The sequence below is a fragment of the Phaenicophaeus curvirostris genome, chromosome 5 (assembly GCF_032191515.1).
Source record: "Phaenicophaeus curvirostris isolate KB17595 chromosome 5, BPBGC_Pcur_1.0, whole genome shotgun sequence".
In the NCBI taxonomy this organism is placed as follows: domain Eukaryota; kingdom Metazoa; phylum Chordata; class Aves; order Cuculiformes; family Cuculidae; genus Phaenicophaeus; species Phaenicophaeus curvirostris.
In genome coordinates this window covers 52,734,011-52,757,795 of record NC_091396.1, presented here as the reverse complement: position 1 = coordinate 52,757,795, position 23,785 = coordinate 52,734,011, and the positions used below count along the sequence as shown (strand labels likewise).

Here is a 23,785-nt window from a genome sequence, read left to right as displayed (position 1 = left end):
GCACCACGTAATCTTGATAAATGTGGGTGTTAAATGTTCATTCCTAGGAATTCCTTTGCTAGGCAGCCCACAACTGATCTATCATTAAATCAAAGTGCTCCTAGACCCTTGGTGATCTGGAACATTCTGACTGAATCTCTGGATTCTGTGTGCACCGTCTGTATAGAAACTTGCACACAGGCTAATATGTCCGTGGGGACATGACTGCCTTGGAAATTAAAACCATTTCTGTTTGATGCTGTGTTAACCCTGCTACAGTTTTATGGATTCAAAACCATACAATTTGAATTAATCCTGTGGTGGCTTTGTATGGTAAAGAGGTGAAGCAATCCCTTTGTTCTATTAATGAGAGCAAAGAAAATTAAAACAATCAGATACATATGTGTTTTTACTAGTAGGTTTCTTAAATTACAACAGTACTTGAGATGGGCTTAGCAGTTACTATGGTATTTAAATTCAAGAGGCTGTTGAATGATTCAGACCACATACTACTGACGGCTGCCAATTTGCACAGTCAATGGGAGAAGTAGTCATCATGCCTCCAGTAGGCATCTATGGCAGATGGTCTGAATACAACCCCTATTCTTTACCACTGACTGCATAAAAACAGAAGCTGGCTGCTTTGCATAGCAGGAAATATGAATCACTTCATCAGCCTCTGAAAGAGAGACATCATAAAAGACATTTATATCCACATTAGGTGCATTTGTGTAAGGTATGAATACATCTCAAAGTAAATACAACATATGGGAACAGTGCTAGAAAGAAAATCCAGGCAACTATCATTCTTTCTTTATGAGGTAAAGATAATGTAAAAGACAGTTCTGCTTACTGCATTTATTAAGCCATTGACTCAATGTGAAGGACAAGTGTTTACCATTTAAATCTCACTGCTAAAACTGATGTGGCATGTTTGCAATCCCAGATGAGGAACTCAGGATTGACTAGACTGTGGGATAACCATACTTTGGGGTAGCCATAAGATTGAGTTACACAATGGAGCAATGCAGAAAAACGGCTTTGTTCTGTGACACAGGAAAAGTCAGTTGAAGTCAACAAACGCCGTGCACGTGGTATTGAGCTGCATCACTGCACCCGTAAGACAGAAAGAGGTTGGTGCTTGTTATGTTACGTTGATGGTCTTGACTGATCCAAAAAACAAACAAACCAAAAAAAACCCCAACAAAAGGCAGCAAATTTCTGTTTTTTAAATTAAAATGGATTTAAAAAAATAATCCTTCAGCATCAAAAGAAAAAAAAAAAACCCAAGTGTTATTCTTCCCCACCTCAACTTCTCCCCCTAGGAGTGATGGCATAATAATCATTTTCATAGTTATCCTAACTGCTATATAATTTCACTTGTCAGTATTACTTCTCTGTTAACTGGCAACCACCTATTTACTATGAGTAACAAACCAGTACTCAAAAGAAAATGAGCCCATAGTAAGCTACCTGAAGCTCTGATCCCATAACAGGAGGGGAAAGAATGAATGGAGCTGTGATGCTGGGAGCATTATGAATGATCTACATAACAAACACTATACTTGAACCTGACAGAGTGCTGCTATGCTGATCCCATTTGAAGTTACTAAATGAATATAATAGTTAGCTCATTGTAAACAATGAGAGCCTGCTACCTGTGTTTAAAATTCACGAACTTCAGTGATTATTTTTTTGCAAGACAGGCTTGTGGTGCCAAACAGTGCCACACTTGGCATTTTGGAGGCAGAAAGATGTTTCATGAGTTTGCATCTCATTTCCTCAGATACTTCTATGAAAAAGCAAGCTTAACCTCTAACTCAGCAATCCACACAATGAAAGGAACAGAAATATTGCCTGTGTATTCTTTGCTGGAAAATTCCATGTTAAAAGAGAACAGCCTTCAGGGACTGGAGACAGTTACTGCCTGCTTGAGTAGACAGAAACTTAGTTGTAGCTCGTGATCAACTACAAGCACCTCTTCCCACACAAACTGTTCACTCTGGGGCTAAGACTTGAAGACAAGACAGCAGCTGGGGCAGCTCCCCCATTGAGACATGGAATGAAGCACAGTGGACTCGATCCTTATGGGTCCCTTACGACTCAAGATATATTCTATGATCCTCAGTACATCAACAATGACACACAGGTCATTATCATCCTGGAAATATGGATTCCCTATTAAGTTTCTTAAATTTTAGTGTGGGAGTCTAAATGTATGTACCTATGGTTACAAACATAACTGGATTTTGATTTAAAAAATTCTTGCTTCCTCTGACAGTTCTTGTACTTTCTGCAACTATGTTGGACTTGCTCCCCATTCTTGAATTTGTTCCAAGACACAATCACTATGAGAATTCCATGGGGATCTCCTGTACCTGCACCAACAGCAGCAGATTCATGTCCGGTAAGGGTGACTTTAACTTGAGTGCCTGCAGTAACTCCAATATGACGCTGCGTGTCAAGTAGAATTTGTCCCTTTCCTACAACAGAAAAACACAGAATTATGAATGTCCTGAAATCCACTGACACCTACTAGTAAACTATAAAAATACATTTTATCTACGTTTGAGAATAGAAAAGTTACAAATGGTACTATTTTACCTGTTTTACAAAAAAGCAGACACCATCATTTATATAATTCTACAGAATTGATTGAAGAGACATTAATGAGGGTGATTCTCCTCTGATGTTCTATCAGGTACCATATCCAAAATGTTAATATTTCATATGTGAAATACGGATAGATTTTATAAAACATTTATAAAGACCAGGCATGCAGTGTGGCTTTCACTAAGTAGTTCCATATAAAGTGAAAAATATTAAGGATTAAATATTAAGGATTGATACAGGAGAACAAAACTGGCAATAGGATTTAGCATTATTATTTCTTTAAACCTGCCAGAAATGGTCTGTGTTTTACCATACATTTTCTCCTGCTTTCACTCCCCTTAAAACAAGAGGCTTGCACTAAGAAGAGCTTGGACATCTATTTTCATTCATTAGACTTGCAGTACTTTTCCATTTAGACAATAAAAACTGTCTTGGCTATAGCTGCTACAACAGAAACACCTTAAAACACAGGGAAATCAGCCGGTGGAGATCAGAACACAGAAGCCTAAGAACAGAGTTGTAGAGCAAGGATGTACAAGAGACAAGCCTGTTACACATCATACTTTGACATTCTCTGACTTTAGGCAGTAAGATAAAAATGTGGAACAATTGTATAACCTGCTACTGACCACACAAACTCAAGAATTTAGATCAGCAGGAAGCTTAACACTGAGCTGGTCTTTCAAATGACCATTAGAGATGAAATCATGTTGTCTTAGAAGGAAAGCATATCTAAAGTGTTTGATAGGAATGGTTGGACTCGATGATCCGGTGGGTCTCTTCCAACCTGGTTATTCTATGATTCTATAAAGTGTGCTTAAGATTAAAAGCCTAGTATGTTCCATCTTGTAACTCTCATGCACTTGCCTGCTTACTTAAGTTAAATGTGTGTAATTTTTTACTGTTAGGGCCTCAGTTCCTCAGTGACATCTGTAAAATGGGGTAACAACATTTGCCTCTTCCTCAGAGCAGTCTTGTGAGGCTTAGTTAGTGAGGGTCAGTTTGAAGGCTACCTCCAGGTGCACACAGTATCAAGTACAGCTAAAAAAGAAGGAGTTGGAGGGGATAAACAGCTGGAAGTGAGAGTGAGCTTCAGTTGCAGCAGACCAAGAAGCCAGTCACCAGTGTTCCTCCTCAGAAAGCTGATGTCACCACACTGTGGTGTTTAAGGACATGGTTTAGTGGTGAACCTGGCAGCTTTAGGTTTATGGTTGAACTTGACGATCTTAAAGGTCTTTTCCAACCTAAACAATTCTGCGATCCTGTAATTCTGTATCTTTGTAGCACACTGCCAAACAAAGCTTACAGCAGCCCAGTATGGTAGCCTCAATATACTGGAAAAGAAGAGAGGTAAAACTCTTTCAAAAGCAATCAGCTATTTTGCAGACTAACACCTATGCTACACAGGATATAATTGGGCCATAATAAATTGCTTTGTCAGAACACTGGGAAGGAAGCACAGGCTTCACGAATCCCAGCTTTCCTTGGTTCTAAGGATAATACAACAGTGAGTAACCTCTTTCTCAAATAAGTCTCCTATCTCATAGTTTAAAATCCAAATGTTTGCTAAGCACATGCAGTCATGCAGTGCAGAGAGGTGAAGCAAAATCTAGCAAAATGTTTTTTGACATCTGACTTCTTGTTTTCTGCACTGTAAATCAAGAGTGATGATACTGAAGTCACTAGCCCAGAGTACCCTCCCTATCAAAGCCTACTTATTCCTATCACTCTGCTGGTGATAAATGAGAATTTTATCTTCTGCCACAGAGCTGTGAAAGGGTATTAGTTCCATGAGAATAATGCCCAGCGGAGTCACCTGTAAACTTGGTACCAACTCCTTTTTAGCCAAATTAAAGCTTTCAAATGTCTATGCAGCCCCACTAAATATGCCTTGCAGCCTTCAAACTGTGACTTGCCAGAGGTCTATGTGTAGAATGTGAAATTACTGCATTTTCTTTTTCTAGCAGTATTTCAATGTCCAATCTTAGTAATAAGAATAGTAAATTTGGTTCTTTTATGGAGTGGTATGCTATCCTCCAAGTAAGCCACTATAAAGCAAAATTCTTTACTTTATCTCTGTTACTACTACAGTAATTAACAAATACTGAAGAGTGGCCACTTCAGTATTCTTTAAAAAAATTCAGTAGCAAAATCATGTAATGTCCAATCTAGTGGCATTCTGCATTTACTTAATAAGGGTCAACAGAATCCTAACAAAAGGCTAAGTTTAGGTGCAAGCTTCTGCAGCTGTAAAAGATAAGAAAGCAGAAAAGCGTCCATTTAGGACCTTAAGATACTTGAAAGGAAAACTGAAGATAAGACAATTACAATCCACAGAAGAGATGCTACTCTTAACTGAGAGCTCCAAAGGCACTGAAAAAAATCAAATTGCTGACTTGGAACAGCAACTCAGAAAATTAAATATCAGATTGACGTGAGTCTTCAGGCTCCAAGACATAAGACACTGAGACACTCCTGCCACAGGGTACTAGGAAGATGTTGGAAATAAAAAAAATATGTGGAGTGGTTGCACAGCAATGACCTCTACAAAGTGCCTTTCAGAGTGGCTTGGTATTCAAAAAGACAAGAATCCTCCAGAGCTAAGGTGAAAGTTGGTGTCTTCTTCCAGCCGGCACACTCAAAGTTGTAAAACAAGTAATTATTCTAGATGAAATCTGAATAGTTTCAATGTTCACATATCATATTTCTTCTGGAATTCACTTCTATATGGCATTCTATCACAAATAACAGACTTACTTGGTTAAAATTATTTCCACTGTAGAGAAACACAGGCATCACAGCTGATTTGCTTTTAAGTCATTAATCTGATATTTCCAATGCAAAGCCATGGTAAACTTTCAGAAATAACAAAGATAAAGTAGTGTGGAGTTCCGCTAAATTAAGCATTTTATGGCTATAAATTGCAGGAGACCATTCACTAATTATTCCATTTCTAGGTCACCGGGTTGCATTAAAGTAAATCAAGAAGGAGATTTTACTAAGCGTTATAATCTAAGCCTCCTGTGTGCAAGTAAGTCCTCAATATATTAATAGAACATCAAACCAGGAAGCACACAAGAAAATAAGAGTTTGTAATACCCTGGTTGTAATAAAATTTTCTTGAAATAATCAGAACTGCAGACCAAGAGAGTGAAACATTTCCTGTAGTTCACAATTGCGATAGCATACCTAAATGAAATATTCTTATCAGACCTCAAATGCAAGTGGAATGTCTTTGCTTCATTTTTAAAAAGGGATTTTTTTTGTTTCAATGAAACAAATCCTACTGCCAGACTTGAAGTGAAATTTTCTCACTTTGCCTTGCCTAAAGCCTCAGTTATAGATCGAACTCTACTTCCAAAGCTGGACAGTGTCTGCTGTATTCAGGATTTTTTTTCTTTCATGAATTCGTGTCTTTCAAATCAAACAAAAAGGTAGTATTTACTTGCTTTAATTAAACATATTGTTAAGTTTCTACTTAGTGCTTCAACCATTACATCTGGTAATAGTTTTTCTTGTTTTCTTGCTGTGCAGGTTCTCTATGGAAGTGTCATTACTTTTCATATTTTCTTCACCCTTTGTCCAATGATATTTTAAGTCTTATCAAGGCTGACACAACACATTTCAGTTGTACACTATCACTATAGAAAAACAAGTAGCTACTTATGAGAGAACATTTCCTGAGGATTATTTACTGTTTTGACAAACATATTGAGAAAAGAAAACTGTGCACTTAGTGGCTGAAGCAACATTTTTGCTCAGTGCCTTAACAATCTACATAATGGAGTATATGGGGCTTTATTAAAATGTCTGATTGGGTTTTGTGGATTTTGTTGTTATTTAGCTTCTCATCAACAGCTACAAAACCAAACTTAAGTAATAACTGAGCATTACTTGTGCACTATGGCTTTCATCGAGGAATCTTAAAAATTTTTTCAAGGTGTAAATAGTTGGCTCTTCTACACAGCTTACAGCCACACACACAGAGACACCAAATACAGAATGTAACAGGATCTAAACTTCTAACTTGGAATCTTCTACTTTACTTAGCTGTCTGTTGCCTCCCCTCACAGCTGTGCTCTCAAAAGGTAGTATCAGGAATATCTATGTTTATACTACACAAGCCATGTCGCCAAACGTGTGCATTAGGAAAGACACAATCAACTTTAAGTCATAGATGAATACCAGGTATCATCTCTACAAGAGAAAAAAATTTCCAAGTCATGAAAACACACCAAAATACTTTTCTGAGCAATATTTTCAGTAGGTTCCCTTCATCTGTGTCTATACCGGGAACGTGAAACTCAGTAGAAGGTACTCAGTCATGATCACTACTTGACCAGAAAACTACAGTAAAATTGTTGACACATCTGGAACTTCACAATGATTCCATCTTTACTTACAAACATACTACTTGAGAGGAGTAGGACTTTGTCTTATTTTCAGTTGTCCCTAAAGGAAGATATAGTCTTATTATATTCACCTTAGTGAAGGCTCGGTAGCACAAACCACACAGTTCCACCAGGTAGGCCAGAGTGAAGACGGCATTCTGAATTACAAAGCTCAGTAATTTTGAAAAAGGCTCCAGAAGACTCTGCAATGACATGATTTAGAGAAATCAATAACTGGTTGCTCGGCAAAACAAAAAGCATTCCAAATCCAAAATGCCAGAATGGAACAGCATTATTTTTAGTTCAGAGACTGTCTTGCTGGGATTTACACTGTTCTCCTCAAATGGCTGTTCTGTCTAGCATTTGCCTTTATGCTTGTATGAGACACTGGAAGCAAAAAAAACCCAGAAAATAGTTTCGCCTCTGACATAGTGCTTACAAGACATAAGAGATTCTGTAGTGTTTATGCAGGAAAACCTCACTGACTTCAGTGGAATTATACTGCAGAACTTCTAAGGAAGTTCATTACTGCCTTTTTTTTGTTTTAAAAAAAAAGAGGGGGGAAAAGAAAAAGAGAACATCAAATCTATAAGAAGATATACATTTATACATTCACACCCACACAGGAATGTAATCCCACCCACACTTTACTGTAACCTAGATTCCAAAGCTCTTATCATTCTCCGAAGAGTATCAGACTGCACAATTTTATGCTTATATATAATACCTAGCTAGGGGATAAGAACACATTCACAGAATAGCACAGGCTGGCTAAATCTGAGGCCACAGAGTTTTGTCGTCTTGGAACTTACCCTGGTAGCACTAGTAGTAGGTATCTTCAACAAGCAAATCATGATTCTTAAACTAGAATCTAAAGAACACTGTGAACACAAGTGAAGGCAGGAAAGCAAAAAGGAAAAAAAAAAGAAAAGCAGTTAGTATCTGTCTGTGCACATGCCTTGCTTTTAGTGGTAGCAGCTATGAATAAATTATAGGTGAAGTCTGAAAAATGAACCCTGATGACTGATCTTTATTTACTGGCTTATTCCTGAACATGTAATTATACCTCTTCAGTGGTAACATACCACAGCATGGGCCCTGAGAGGAGAAAATGTCACTAAAGGGCTAGTTTAGAAAAGTTAACTTTACCTCTTTTACAACAAAAAAATCCTAGAGATACATTTCCACTGTAATAAAAATGGACTGAGGGCGGGGAAATAAAAATAGAGTACATTAGCAGGAGGTATGTTAAACAAGATAGCAAGGTATCATCTACCCTGTGTTAGGAAGAACCTCTCCAAACAATTTCATGCTCTGGAAAGGAACACAGTTCAGCACTACATGAAAAACATACAATTGGATCATGTTCCATTTCACAATACACCAATAGCAGCAGAACTCATTTCAGATGTTCATGCACCATACCTTAAGTGGCAAAACACAAGGGAGTTTAGTAAGGAACGTCTGAAACTGATTACTAATTGTGGTCCAGAGGTTGCTGGGCGAATCCATAGGCAAGGCTTCCATAAAGGTAGCAATATTTTCCAAACAACGTAGCATTGCACCCCCTGCCGGCAAATTCTTTTTGTTGTTTAAACCCTGGGGAAAAAAAAAACAAAAAACAAGAACAGTAAACAAATGTACACATGCAGAAATAGTCCCTTAAGCAGTATTTGGAAACACTAATGTTGATTTGTTCAACCAAATACTACTTACCTCTGCTATAATGCTAATGATAAAACGTTGTGCAGGGGATTTGAACTGTATATGACAGTTAAGTCTAGTTCAGGTCCTAAAGTATTGATAAAAACTTTTGAGGAAAAACACTGTAAAGCAGAGTTCTAACTCATAACTTTCTTAGATTAGTATGGCAGTAAAAAAACGCAGTATTCAGCAGCGGATTGCCCATGTTTTCCTTTGGATAATTTAAAAAGAGATACGTTCATTAATGATCAGTAGACCATGTACATTTTTTTTTAATGTGTACCAGGGTCAGGCCTGGAAACACATAAGCAGTTTTAAAGTGATGTCAAAATCTTTGTATGAAGCAACTGCCACGTACTTGGAGAAGCAGGATACGTGCAAGTGACTAGTGCTAGAGGAAGAATAAGTTACACTAGACACAAGCCTAGTGCACAGAAGGCAGACAGTGAAAGGCAGGCAATAAATCCTTGGACTACGTAGAGTAGTAATCCAGCAGATTTAGGGGAAAGGGAGAGCTGAGATGTATGAGCAGAAATGTTCCTGAAAACCAGAAACAGTACTGGGGGAAGGGATGGACGACATTATCAACACTTAGAACAATTCCAGGAGCTGGTTTGAGGAAAAATAACAAAAGCTGTCAGTGAGAGCAAAACCCATAAGGAAAATGGTGAGGACACCCTAATCCACTTTCTGAGGAGGACAAAACAAAAATTCACATCGCTTTTGGTGATGCAAGTTTGAATTCTTAATGAGTGAGGAGAAATGATCCAATATGCCTCTTAATGCTAACAAAACTAGCACCATTAACACAGCTGACTGCAAACGTACCTCTAACAGCTGGCTCAGAGCAGCAATAGAACTCAGCTCACTGAAGTCCATAAGAGACGTGGCCAAGGTTCGTAAAAAACTTCCATCTGAAATTCAAATTATATTTTTACACTGACTGTCCACATAGAGGTAATCAAAAAGGTCAGAAATACACTCAGGTACCACATGTTACCTTTAATATTGCTCTGGAAGAGCTGGGGGAAGATGCCATTGGGAGCCAACTGATGGAACACACAACGGAGGAACTGTTTGGCCACACCTGCAGCATTTCCAGGGATCATCATGCTGAAATGAAGGGAAGGAAAAGGAAGAAGAAATTGCGTTGCAGATGAAACACTCCTCAAAGCTGACTACATGGGGAAAATAAAGATGAAGTTATTCTTTTTAATTATGCAAGTGTTCAGTTATGAGTGAGACAGTCAAAAGCAGAACTGTCCTGGTCCCAAAAAACAGTTCATCATGTTGATTTTATGACTTCAGCTGGACTATGCAGAGCTTGAAAACGTACGTACACATAACTGAAGTATTTAAGTCTCAATAAATACTTGCATTTTTCCTGATACTCCACATTCCTGAATTTGTGAGTCATCTGAGTTTGTAATCTAATCCTGCTCTCGCCTTTGATACAGGATGAGGTTCTTGGCTTTACCATAAATCAGGTTAAATACACACATTATAATATTAATTTGCCTTTTGCAATTTCCTTCAAGAGAAGAAGTACTCCCTAATTACTCATAAAATGAATGGTTAAAAAACTGAAGTATTATCTACTCATACTGCACCATCTTAACATTTTTTACAGCTTCTCAAAACTAATTTATTCTATTCAGCATCTGATTAACATAACGAAACATCATTGCCAGGGGTTCTCCATGGCCAAGGATGATTCATTTGACTGAATGTATGGAGATGGTTTATCAAGACAAATACTGAACACAGAACAAGACAGAAAAAGCTGCACTGAAATTGTGGAAACCAGAAGGATTCTTTAAATTATCCCTGAATCTATTTTTTTTTTCAAGTTCAATACTTATGTATATGAGTTCCTGTTCTTCAGACCATATGAGATATTTGAAACAAGTGGGAAAGGACAGATTTTTCTCTTACTCAGAAACCTTAAATAAATTTTTAACAAGTTAAATTTAGTTGGTTTCAGGGCCAGAGTGGACAATGCCTTAGATTAATTGTTTAATTTTGAACAAGGTATCCATTGCTACCATACCTTTCTGCTTGATTAGAGAAACTGGTACTTGATGCCAACCTGGAATAAAAACAAAAATAAGTGAAGCTCATATGCTTTTTTTGTGTTTCATTTTTAAGTAAGCCAATGAAGTATTTTTTTTTTAAAATAATAAACAAGAATTTTAGATAACATTTAAAATACCACCAGAAAGATCATCTGAAGAGCACTTAAACTCAGTTGAATCATGTTTACACCACATATAAACTCTACTTAGGCTTGCAGACTCACAAATACTTAACAGTTCTAACAACAATTCTACTTGCCTTCCTATACTAGCATGAGGATAATGAAGTAAAGGTACTGCCTTACATGCACATCATGTATAATTACTAACCTAGAGAGATCTGGAGAAAAAGAGTTTGCCAGCAGCTGCCGACTGACTGAATTGTTTCTGATTAACAAAGTAACATAGGCAAAGCCAAAATTCTCTTCTTGGCCATCTGAAGTAAGGTTCCTTGTTCCAGATTTTGGCATCTAAATAGCTGTCCTAATTTTGGAAACACTAAGCACCTACAAGCTCTTACAAAGTCAGATGAAAAATATCAGGTTCTCAAAAAATCAGGTCATTTACTTTAGTATCTAAATATAGACTTTGGAGCCAAATGCGGGCACTCAATGATAAAAACTCTGAACAAAATCTCAAAGCAAAATCCTACACTTCAATATCTGGGACATATAAACAAACAGAATCATGGCTTAGAATATATAAAAAACATACCTTTAATACTAAAAGCCACTTAAAAGCAATTATAAGGAACTACACTGGAAGCATCTCTTGCACACAAAATATCATGCAGTTTTTACTTTCATTTTAAGTTGAGACCTGCTGGTTAAACTAAAGAAGAGGGAACTGCACAGGCAGTGCAAGCAGGGATAGGTAACCTGGGACGTGTATTGGGACAGTGCCTGGCTGCGTAGGGAGGAAGTCAGGAAGGCCAAGGCGCAGCTGGAGCTGAACTTGGCAAGGGAAGTAAAGATTAACAAGAAGGGCTTCTACAGCTACATCAATCAAAAGAGGAAGGTCAAAGAGAATGTACCCCCACTGATGACTGGGAATGGTGATCACGTACCAACAGACGAGGAGAAGGCTGAGGTATTTCTCTGATAACTGCTCTCCTCACCCCTCCTAGGTCAATTGACAACAAGATGGGGACCAGAAGGGTAAACCCCCTCCCACTGCAGAGGTGTATCAGGTTCGTGACCAGCTGAGGAACCTGAACATATCTAAATCTATGGGACCTGATGAGATGCACCCCGGAGTCCTGAGGGAATTGGCAGATGGGGTTGCCAAGACATGCTCCATAATATTTCAAAAGTCATGGCAATCAGGAGAAGTCCCTGGTGACTGGAAGGAGGGTAACATTGTGCCCAATTTGAAAAAGGGCAGAAAAGACGACTCTGAGACCTACTGACCTATCAGCCTCACCTCTCTGCCTGGGAAGATCATGGAACAGATCCTCCTAGAAGCTATGTTCAGCAAATGGAGGACAAGGAGGTGATTAATGGCAGCCAGCACCCAGCACTGCTTCACCAGGGGCAAATCCTGTATGATCAACTTAGTGGCTTTCTATGATGGGGTAACCATAGCAGTGGACACAGGTAAATTGACAGATGTGATATATCTAGACTTCTGTAAAGCCTTTGACACGGTCCCCTACAACATCCTTCTCTCTAAATTGGAGAGATATGGATTTGATGGGTGAATGGTACAGTGGATAAGAAACTGGTTGGATGGCCATATTCAGAGAGTAGTGGTCAACGGCTCAAAGTCCAGGTGGAGATCCATGACTAGTGGTGTCCCTCAGGGGTCTGTACTGGTACCAGTGCTGTTTAGTATCTTCTTCCATTATATTGACAGTGAGATTAAGTGCACCCTCAGCAAGTCTGCAGGTGACACCAGCCTGTGTAGTTGCCACATCAGAAGGACGGGATTTCATTCAGAGGGATCTGAACAGGCTGGAGAAGTGGGGCTGCAAGAACCTCAGGAGGTTCAACAAGGCCAAGTGCAAGGTCCTGCATCTAGGTTGGAGCAATCCCCATTTTCAGTACACAACGGGGGATGACATGATTGAGGCCAGCCCTGCAGAGAAGGACTTGGGGGTGCTGGTCGATGAGAAGCACAACATGAGCTGGCAATGTGCGCTCGCAGCCCAGAAGGCCAACTGTATACTGGGCTGCATCAGAAGTGTGGCCAGCAGGGCCAGGGAGGGGATTCTGCCCCTCTATTCCTCTCTTGTGAGACCTCATCTGGAGTACTGTGCCCAGTTCTGGAATCCTCAACGTAAGAAGAATATGGAGCTGTTGGAACAGGTCCAGGGAAGGGCTACAAAGATGATCCAAGGCCTGCAGCACCTCTGCTATGAGGTAGCATGTGAGGCTGAGAGAGTTTGGCTTGTTCAGCCTGGAGAGAAGGCTCAGAGGAGATCATATAGCAAACTGCCAGCACCTGAAAGGGGCCTACAAGAAAGATGGAGAGGGACTATTCAAAAGGGCTTGTGGTGACATGACGAGGGGGAGCAGGTATAAACTGGGAGGCAGAGGGGCAGACTTAGACTAGACATTAGGAAGAGTTTCTTCACCATGAGAGTGGTGACACACTGGAACAGGTTGTCGAGGGAAGCTGTGGATGTTCCATCCCTGGAGGTGTTCAAGGCCAGGTTGTATGGGGCCTGGGGTAACCTGATGAAGTGTGATGTCCCTGCCCATGGCAGGGGTTTGGAACTAGCAGATCTTTAAGGTCCCTTTCAACCCTAACTATTCTATGATTCTTTGATGTGCTGAGCGTGTTACAGCTGGTATAGGTTGACATGTCTAAACAGATATTTTATAGAGCTACACCAATTTACATCTGGCTTTCAATGTTTATTTTTGGTTTGTGATCCTTTTAGGCTGGACTTAGCTGTTGCTCAATCCTCTGTCAGCCTCTGTTCTGAAGACTGTTTCCTCTCTAGTCACCACTGCAAAATCGAAAAAGGACCATAAGGCCGCTCAGTTGAATGCATCACTGTTAAACAAAATGAATGGCAATTTCCATTTATAATGCTTGACAAGCTGGGAACAAAGCATACTTTCAACAGTGCAATAATCTCAGCCTGGATGATGCAGAGGATTGAATATTATATTCTCTTCAATTCTCCCAGCATAAAACAGAATAACTCATTAGAGTCTCTGACTCCACTGTTGTTACAAGCAGTCCACATTAAAATATAACATATTAATTCTGTGCAAAGTTAAACAGGTCTGAAGCAACATTCAAGTAATTAAGATCTTGATTCTGGAATAACTGTACCATCTGTTTTCATTAAAGCACATGAGGATTTCTGCAGAATGTAATGAGACTGATCACACACCCAAGGGACACTGCACTTATTTTCAAAAATCTACTAAAGCACAGAAATACAACAGCATAAGATATTTCTTCTAAAAGAAATCAAAGCCCTATATAAAGTTTCTCTCTCCTTTTGAATCCAATAATGCAAGTGTGGATTTTTATGATAAACAAAACATTTGGTTTCTAACTTTGGTAAAACTTCACGAGACATGAACTACACTGAACTCTTGGGAACAAATGAAACTTTTTTAAAAATTTACAGCTTCTATGTATTTATCATTACTGCTCTAAACGTTTTTCTGCACGAAGGCCATGAACCCACATCCTTACTTCCACTTTGCAGACCACAAAGCAAAACAGCAAATGGACAATAGACAGTGAATGGATGTGTTCAAATTTATACAGAAGTTAAGCTTTTCACAGCTCCTCAACGACTCAAGAGCCTAAATGCCATTTTCAAGCTTTGATGCTTAGAAACCTAAATTTCACTGGAAATCAATGAAATAAGAATCAACAACTCAAAAATCTTAATTCAGGAACTAGAGTGTAAAGTTAAGTGCATGTCAGAGTCTTATAAACGTGTCAATCTCTCATTGTCAGTAACTTGAACCCAGAGCTTTTTCTCTTCTGAAAATCCCATTAGATGCCTATCTGTACCCATGGGAACATAAAAAATTTTCAAGAACTCTGTGTCATTTTTAGGTATTCTGAAAGACCCTGGATTTAGTAACTCCTTGTTTCTTCTTCTGAATATCGTAATAGTAGGTTTTTTTCTAAGAATAAAAATGCAAGAAGCCTAACTCATTCTCATCTCTGTCACTAGATGGGTATTTGGAGGTAATTATATGGCACTGCTTGATGAAAGACAGTGACGTATATACATGAGGCACCTGAACGTGTCTCTGCGTGTATATGCTACTTCTTTTGCATGTACTCAAAATAATTCCTCTGTGGGGAGCCTCCTAGTGGGATTAGAATTTAACAGAAATCACTGCCAGTTGGAATAACACACTACATTTACCAATACCTCGTGTTTCATGCCATCCACTGCTCTTAAACAATCATGTGTCTCACCCCTAAGATGTAGCATTTCTTCCACAAAGCACAGAAAAAGGTAGCCCGCTCAGCCCTCGTTCCTTGATAATTTATCTTCCAAATTATTTGTTCTCTCTGGTTGTAGCACTGTTGTATTTACAAGTATCACATAGAATTGATAGTGTCTGTCTAGATTAGAAACTTTGCTTCCATCAGAGTTCATTAGCAGTGACAGCAGGGAACTGCTTCCTTGCAATTAATGGAATGCAGGACTTGAACAGCTGCTGTGTTTACATGGAATGGGGAGGTAGTGGAGAGCCAAGACTCCAAAGAGTTGTGCCCCTGCACAAGTCACAGTCAAGCAATTTTTATTTCAGTCACTGAAAAGAACATGGAAAAGGAGAGCTGTACAACATTTCTGCATTTTCACTGCTGCTCAGAAGTTTATTCTGAAACATCCCCAACACATTCCTCCCACCTCTTAGTCTGGAACGACAAGTAATGCAACAGTAATGGTGCACTTCAATTATCCCATGCACCTTAGTAAAAGTCACAAGAGAAAAATAATAGCCACCAGATGCTTGAGATTTTATCAGAGACAATCTCATGCAGCAGCTGGTTAGGAAGCCCTCACAAGGAGATGCAACTCTTTATCTAGTATACAAAATATAGTTGAAAAGCCTGAAGAGCTCAGGTATGCTAATGAACAATCACACCTAGGAGTCAACAGTCCTCCATGAGCAACAAAATTCAGAAGCTGACCACATCTGTGCCTAACTTTGAAAGCAGGAACTATATAAAAGTGAGAAATTCTGACAAAGCAACAAAAAAAGAGGGGAGCCAAGAGAACTCAGTCTTTACGAGAGGCAAAGAACTTAACATTACATTGGAAGCACAGGGCCAAGGTACCTCACTTGTTAAGCTAGACTTCTACAGAGCAGAACAAAGGAAAGGTGAGGGAGGTTGTAAGAGAAAAGAAGGCTTGTTTCAAAAAGCTGAAGTCATATCTCAAATTAAAGCAGAAAATAGCATAAATTCTGACAAATCCAATGTAATAACCACAAGGTGGCAGGCCAGGAAATGGTTCAAGAAGCAACCAGCACAAAGAATAAGAAACAACAGTAAATTTGGGCTGAAATAAAACAGGATCAAGAAGCTCACCAGAGAGAATGCTGCATCAATTGCTCTTCAAGTAATAAATATGGCATTCAAGGAAGATAAGGGTACTGCAGAAAAACGAATTAATTCTTTACATCACTGCTTAAGGAGGGACAAGCTAGGAAGATTCCTGAGCCAGATCCTCCCTTTGCAGAGTAAAACGAGAGGACATCAAAGGAGTTGCCCAAAATTAAAGTGACAGAGGAGGAAGTTACATTAGAAATTTGTAACATTTTGTGTAATAAAGAAGCAGACAGAACCAGACCTTATTCACTTAGGAGTTCTAAAACATGTAACTTCACATAGTGACGTTTATGTAAACCAAATTATAGGCACAAAATTCTCACATTTGTATGGGAGAGAGGGAAGTCCCAGATTTACCTTCCTACAGACTGCATGATGTCCAAAAGCAGAGGAGCAGCCAAGTCTGGACTAAGGTGAATGAAGGTTGAGAGCACAACTATGGCCAGGCCTAGTGTTTCTTCATCATATTCTTCAAGAATAGCCCCACAGTCATGGCACCTGCAAATAACAGTTTTAAAAACAGACATTAACAAATATAAAACAAAGTATTACTATATGCATACTTGTGCATAATTTTGTCTTTTTAAGGTATTATTACGTAGTACATTCTATTCAAAATGTATTTAGAAAAATAATCTCATTTTGATCCTTCCATAATTAATAACAGACTATGGCTTTCAAATGCTAATAAAGCTTCTCACTAGCTGCACTGGCTGCTTCTTCACTGACAAATGAAAGAGGGCCAGGCCTTGTTTTGGGTCCTTCATTGGTAATTGTTAGCTAATTCCCTTAGCCCATGTCAGACTGCTTCAGTTTGCATTACCCAAGAGAAATCTGCAGCAGTGAGGACTAGCCCTCAGCAATGTGAGCTCCAGCCTCGTGAGACTTGGGCTCAGGCAAGGGCTTAAGTCCCTGGCACTCTTCTACTTAGCAGAATGGACACAAACGATGACACTCACAGATGATCTTAGACAGATGAAACAATTTCACATTGTCCTTCCTGTCAGTCATGACTTACGAATAACAAATTATACAATTAGGAAACAATGATCCGATTGGTTCCCACAGCAGTTACAGCTATTAAGAAAGAAATGAAAAGACCTCTCAGGGGCACAGAACCTCAGATTTCAGAGAAGTCTCCGTTCCCAGGGCAAAACTGCTGCTGAGTCACTTATCCTCCCTGAAATGCTCAAAGACAACTGATGAAGTTCTGAAAGGGCTCCATAATGTCTAATTATAAAGGCGATGTCAGATTTAGGAGAGATGAGACAGGTTTTAAAAACTTATGAAAAAGGGAAATCAGTGTGGGAAATTGGCTTATCTCAACCCAGAAGGAAAGCTGGCTTAATGTGATCAATCAGTTGCTAATGACTCCAACAGATTGTGATATTTTAAACTTAATGGAACTGTAAGGCAATTTTCTTGCCTCTGTTACAGAACAGAAACAAAATATGCCAACGATGTCAGGCAAGTCAAGCTCAACTGGTCTGTAAGTTAATATATGGTGCTAAAGCTTTTGTGAAACAGCCAAAGGAAGTGCCCAAGATAAGCCTAACTTTTGGGATGCTTCACACTGTCACACAATAAGGTCCAGTTCCACTCAGAGCCTGCACAATGACCCTCTCTTTCTCCAGTGATCATCCTGGCATGTCTGTCTACTGGACTGAGCGCAGAAGCACAAGAAAGAACTTACAGTTTCTCTGCCCAGTTTTTGAACAAATCAACGCATAGATCCCCGCTGGCTACTTTACTTCTCCATTAAATGAGTACACTTATGTTTAACACTTCCTTTAGAGGCATTTTAACCAACAATCAAAAGTTTGAAAGGCTTTTGAGATGAGTATGAACATTAAAAATGCTATGTTGGCAAATATCAATGTTTCAACAGAAACCCAAAGGAATTTTAAAAAAGAGTGTTTTATTTTTGAGGCACAAGTGGTTTCTGATGGATCACAACAAACCCTTGATATAAAGTAGGATGGAAAGTGCTTTCTCTGCCCTCCAAAAACACACAATAGCCTGAGTCATCATTTCACCCATGCAAACTTGCGGAGATCCTAATGAATGAAAAGCACATCTTGCTGGCAATGTTTAGAAAATGTTTTTCTTGGGGTAAAAGAAAAAAAAAAAGATTAGCATAGAGATAAATTATAGCATGGACTTTATATTTCCATAAAGTACATGCATACTTCACTTAACTGATTCAAAACTGAACTAGTTCTTTGAAAGAAACAGAAAGAGAACTTACTTGTCAGTCATCACAGTGGGTTGGTCATCAGCAAATTCTTCTGGTGCAGGTACAAACATACTGACTATACTGGGTGCTGACAGCAAGCTGGATTTTGTGGCACCTTAAAGCAATTAGGGGGAAAAATGAAGGAAAAAAAAAAAGGAAATAAATGAAAAGAAAATCACTAAACATAAATCCAAAGTACTTAAAGATCAGACTTCTAAAGAAGAGACATAAAGGTTTTATACTGTGTTTAGAAATAAAAAAGATAACAAAGAAGAAAAACTCCAGGAAGGTAGACGTAACTGTATCTACTAATTTTTTAGGGAGAGAGGACAATTCTCCAGTTACTATGAGACTGGACAGCAGTAGATGAGCAGTCTTCCCACATACTTCTAAGGAACTGCCTTTTCACAGTTCTCAGCGACACGAAGAAGGGAATGACCTCATATGTCTCAATGGTAAGTCATCAATCTATGCATACCACCCCTAACAGAGGCACTGGAGAGAAATCAAGAAAAGACAGGTAGAAGAAATAACTCATAAGGAGTTGAGAAACATTGAGAATATTGGAGGGCGAATGATTAGAGATGGTTTCCATTGAAAGTATTCACAAGCATTTTAATTCTTTGAAGGCAAGTTGTTTAGCTGGGGATATTGCCACTGTAATCATGCCAACATACAGGGTTCCCTTTTCTGCTGGCACTTTTTGTGCACCTAATTTCTGATGGATGCTTGTTTTAAGAGGAGAAGTTATGCACAATGGAAGATTCAAACTCTTTGCTTCCTCAGATTCTGCTTTCCAGAATTACAGCAATACAGGGTAGTCTAACAGTCCAACATCTCTCCAGTATTGTGATTTTCCCACCTTGGCCCCTTTGTTTTCATTAAGCAGACAATAGTGATTACATAAAAAATCATCCAGAAGCGTAACTCTTCAGCTAGTCTGCTTGCAAAAAAAACTCAAGAAGAATAATCAGACTCATGAGCCATCAGGAACTTGGATCAAAGCTCTTGTGATATGCAAGCTATGACATTTATCCAAGATTCCTTGTGATGATGATTTAAAGACTGCTAGCAGTTTTGTTCTCCAGGTCACTAAGACAGAAAGAGAGATTCAGTTCTTAAAGAAAAATATCTCTTTTGATTGCCACATGCAGCTGACACAATAGAGACATTACTCCTGTCCCCATATTGTCCAGCTCCAATTATAAATTCAGAGAGCTCAGCTGGTAGACACCATCAATACATATATAAGCTGTCCCCAAGAGTATCTTATTCTAAAGATCAATCTATGAAAAGTTCATTTTGTGATCCAATTTTGAAAAGAGTACCAATGCCCTTTCAATGTCAATTCAATCGCAGATTAAATAATCCATTATCAACTTTCTTGATGGTTGATTCAATCTACAGATTCAGAGTTGATGTTAACATTAGCCTGTTCTGATAATATTTATCTATGGAAACAGGAGGAAGCTTCCCCACTTAACCTAGGTTCAGATGGAATTTCTGATAAGATAATCCTATTTACTACAGGGAAAGCAAATGTAGTAACAGCTCTCTGGCAAAAAAAATCTAAAAAGCTCCCACAATTTCTGAACTCTAAATACATGGAGTGATGAGGGCTTGTTTCACAAGAGTAAGATGGATTTTAAACAGTCATTTTACTAAGCATGGAAGGAAATACCTTCTACATACAGAGTTCAGTCCTTCATAATTGTTCCCTGAGACTTTATTGCACATGAGTAGATGCTCTAGGAAGTCCAGAACATTCTTCAGTAATTTATGACAAGATCCAGAACACAAGGAGTAGCAGTAGATTTTCATATATTTCTACCCAGGGTTTTTTTCCCTCTCACAAATTATCAAGATCCCTCTACCATGACTTTGGAAGTTTCACTGTCATGTTCTCCAGATGTTAAGTCCCATGTCAGCACACAAATGCTGTTATAATGCAGACTACAGTGCTCGAATAGGACTTATCTAAATAAGTATCAAAATAAAAATGTCCTCTCTCATACATTGACTAGCAGAAAAAAAACATGATTTAGGTAAAGAGGGCAGGTCACTATCCCACTGCAGGGCTGTAAGAAAGTCTGGATGCATTTCAGCTGCAGGGGAAGAGAGTTTATAAGAAATTAGATTCCACCACACTCTGCAGATGGTCTTTTATTTCCAGGTTGACAGCCAAAATAAGTACTAGCAGTAACCCAGTACTACTTATCAGTTGTATCTGTCTTGAATGAAATGTCTTCTCTAATAATTTTTCAATAACCTACATTGTGCAAGACAGTTAAGAACTTGAATACAGCTGAATGGAACATAAAATTCAGCTCCATGCGGTACTAACCAAAAAACCTTTCTGGCAGTCTTAGCAGAGACAGCGGGTCAAATGGACACTTAACTAACCTCTGATTCTGAGTGGTGGCCCCTCCAAGTCAGGGTTTAGGCAAACAGGAACATTGCACAGCCGCTTCCCATGCTGTATCTGCTCTGTGAATAAATACAGAACTTCAGTCTCCAGAACTACAAATCCAGCATCTGCTACTGGCACCACAAGTCTTACACAGTTAAAACAACAGAAAGACAAATACAACAGCTATTGAAAAAAACAAAGAAGAGAGTTAATTTTTTCAACATAGAACAGGAGGAGAGAAAGATGAAAGAAGTCCACAAAGGAAAAAGGACACAGATAACCTAATACCAAAAAAAAGCATTGAGAAAAGCATCATTAAACAAAAAAAGAAGTGCTAGCTGTAAAGATGCAACAAGATAAGGAATATGAGTCACAAAAAGAGAAAGACAGTGGTTAGAAATACCAAGAGACTTGAAATCAAGTATAGTTTGTGCTGACAGAAGCTAGACACATAATTACTTTATATTACAGATAGTGAGCTTGGGAAAAGAATGGTTTGAAAGAGGAAATGAAAAAGATACGTGATACCTACCAATGTAAAAGCAAAAAAAAATCATGCATGAATCAAGCACACATCATATACTTATGTAGGATGAGAGTATAATAAACCTTAAAATTGTGGTTTGACATTGAAATGACAAATAGTCATTCTGAACGCTTGTCCTGAAAAAAACCCCAACAACCTGCTTTCTGCCCAAATAATAATTTTACTTTGAAGCTAGTGGTTGAAAGAGAGACCAAGATATGCAAAGTTTTCCTGAAAATAACATTTTGTTTTGCTTGGAGGCCTTTAGAGGGAATGAGTGCTGGAGGGAAAAGTCATAGATGTTGCGAAGAAAGCTGGTTGACTTGGAACAAGATTAACAAGACCTAAGTGGTTTGAGTACTGACAAGTTCTTCTTGAATACAGGCTAACTGCTTCTTGTAGAACAAAAGCAATAACTTTTTCATCTCTATACCCCTGCCTGAGAAACGAGGTGATACCACCTCAGACCCCTCAATAAACTTACCTGCTGATACCACAAAAAAACCCCATTTTTATCATTGACAAATTCTCACCTTTATAATTTTAGGATCTCATGCTGAATATGCTACTCAGCAGACTGGAGAAGAAAGCATAATCCTGAACTAAATACCATGCCATTAGCCATTCTTCAGCTCTATGATTTACTTCAAAGGAAGTTGACACTGAAGACTGAATTAAGCAAAATTTTAATTTGGCTGTCCAGAACTGGTGGTGAGACATTCATTCAACATGCAAAGTTCCATATAATGTTTTAAGCATTTCTTTCTCTGGATGCATCTGGATCTGCTGATAAATTCCTAAGAAGCACAATTCTGTAACGTCACTTACATCAAGATGGGCACTAAAATATCTAGCATTTATAACAAACTGAATTAATTGTTCAGTGACATCTGCTATGAGTTTGGTCATAACAGAAAACCTTTCATAGAAAAAAAACCCAAATAAAACACTTCAGCAATGACAAAATGATGTGCTTAATTCAGTTTTCATTGTTTTGCCTTCATCTTAAAAACAGAAAAAACAGGTCAGTGAGTGAACAGAAACTTCCGGTTTTCCGCATGAGCTGGCAGAAACTTCTCTAAAGAGAAATAAAACTGGTTGGTATAAGGCACAATTCCTCGGTGTACCAACACCATTGTAAACATACATGCAAAGAAATGATTCCATGTACGAGGGATGAAATTCTATACCTAATGAAATCAACAGTGATACTTCCAAGTAATATAAAACTGTGGGGGCACCACTGTAGCAGAGAGACTACCTTCCAAAAACATAACTATTCCAATTCATACCAGGTAAGAATCTGGTACTCACTGTAGAGTTTCACTTTAGACTTGAGATCGATTACTTATCTGCAATGGCAGAATAGAAATACTCACTTTTTTCAATGGATTGATACAGAAGGTAATTGGTTTAGGAAATAGAAATAAAGAACAATAAATGCAGCTCACCAGTATCCCAAGTGCTGATATTGTGGGGAGCACTAGACTGGTGTTCCAGCTGCCTCTTCATTAGCTGGTTCATTGTCAGAGCTCCCAAAGAGCCTCTTTTCATTTGTCTGAACTGAGCTGCAAGTCAGAAATGCAAAAGGATTTCAGGGGCTCAGACAACATGTAGAACTACTCTTTCTCCCTGATCTTACAAGCCAGCATGAGTTAAATACTGAAAAGACCATGACTGCTTAACTCTAAGGATCTTGCTCTAGTAAATATGCACTTTTCACACAACTACACAGGGTACTATTCTGGCCCAAATGACACCAGTCATAAGTGACTTGGATTCAGGATCTCATCTGCTGTGTCAACTGTCAGTGCTTTTTTGTCTCCAAATATCATGAAAGCTCTTCATAACTGTGTATCTGTGAAGTGTAAGATATGTCCCCAGAATTCCCATGCTGACAGGTGATAAATGTATACTTGAATCTCATATACCAAGTACCAAGGAAGGAAATCTGATCTCCTCCCAGCAGTGTATGGGGGACATGTTCTATCCTAGCCCACCTTCATGGGTGACACAACCTGAACAGGCCTCCTAAACACCCACCACTCAGAAATATGACCTGCACATTATCCTTAAGTGTGAAGTCAGCGTGTCTTTGAAGATGGGTCCCTTTTGTAACTTCAGTGCCATTCTTCTTACATGGAGCTATCAAGCAACGTGTATTTGATTTTTCCCCATCCAACTAGGTACAGAACTTCTTAAAATGGATATTATTGTTTGTTTTCAGAGATATGTCTCACTGGATAATGCACAAACACATACACAAAAAAAAAAACAACTGTGGATTTAAAATTTAAGACTTTTTTT

General features: G+C 38.7%; 1 protein-coding gene across 16 annotated transcripts in view; it reads right to left on the bottom strand.

The window, feature by feature from the left end:
* Nucleotides 1-23,785, bottom strand: part of UNC79 (unc-79 homolog, NALCN channel complex subunit) — a 116,973-nt gene that overhangs the window by 23,160 nt on the left and 70,028 nt on the right. For 12 of the 16 annotated variants that reach the window (XM_069858671.1, XM_069858678.1, XM_069858674.1 and 9 more), the window contains 11 exons: nucleotides 22,930-23,046; nucleotides 20,946-21,029; nucleotides 18,555-18,657; nucleotides 16,664-16,804; nucleotides 10,738-10,776; nucleotides 9,688-9,800; nucleotides 9,516-9,601; nucleotides 8,409-8,582; nucleotides 7,796-7,864; nucleotides 7,076-7,186; nucleotides 2,358-2,462 (listed from right to left, as the gene is read on the bottom strand). In XM_069858671.1, the coding sequence (XP_069714772.1) occupies nucleotides 2,358-2,462; nucleotides 7,076-7,186; nucleotides 7,796-7,864; nucleotides 8,409-8,582; nucleotides 9,516-9,601; nucleotides 9,688-9,800; nucleotides 10,738-10,776; nucleotides 16,664-16,804; nucleotides 18,555-18,657; nucleotides 20,946-21,029; nucleotides 22,930-23,046 (1,142 nt within the window). The remainder of the gene's footprint in view (nucleotides 1-2,357; nucleotides 2,463-7,075; nucleotides 7,187-7,795; nucleotides 7,865-8,408; nucleotides 8,583-9,515; nucleotides 9,602-9,687; nucleotides 9,801-10,737; nucleotides 10,777-16,663; nucleotides 16,805-18,554; nucleotides 18,658-20,945; nucleotides 21,030-22,929; nucleotides 23,047-23,785) is intronic. The other 4 variants (XM_069858683.1, XM_069858673.1, XM_069858670.1 and 1 more) reach the window with 3 other exon arrangements.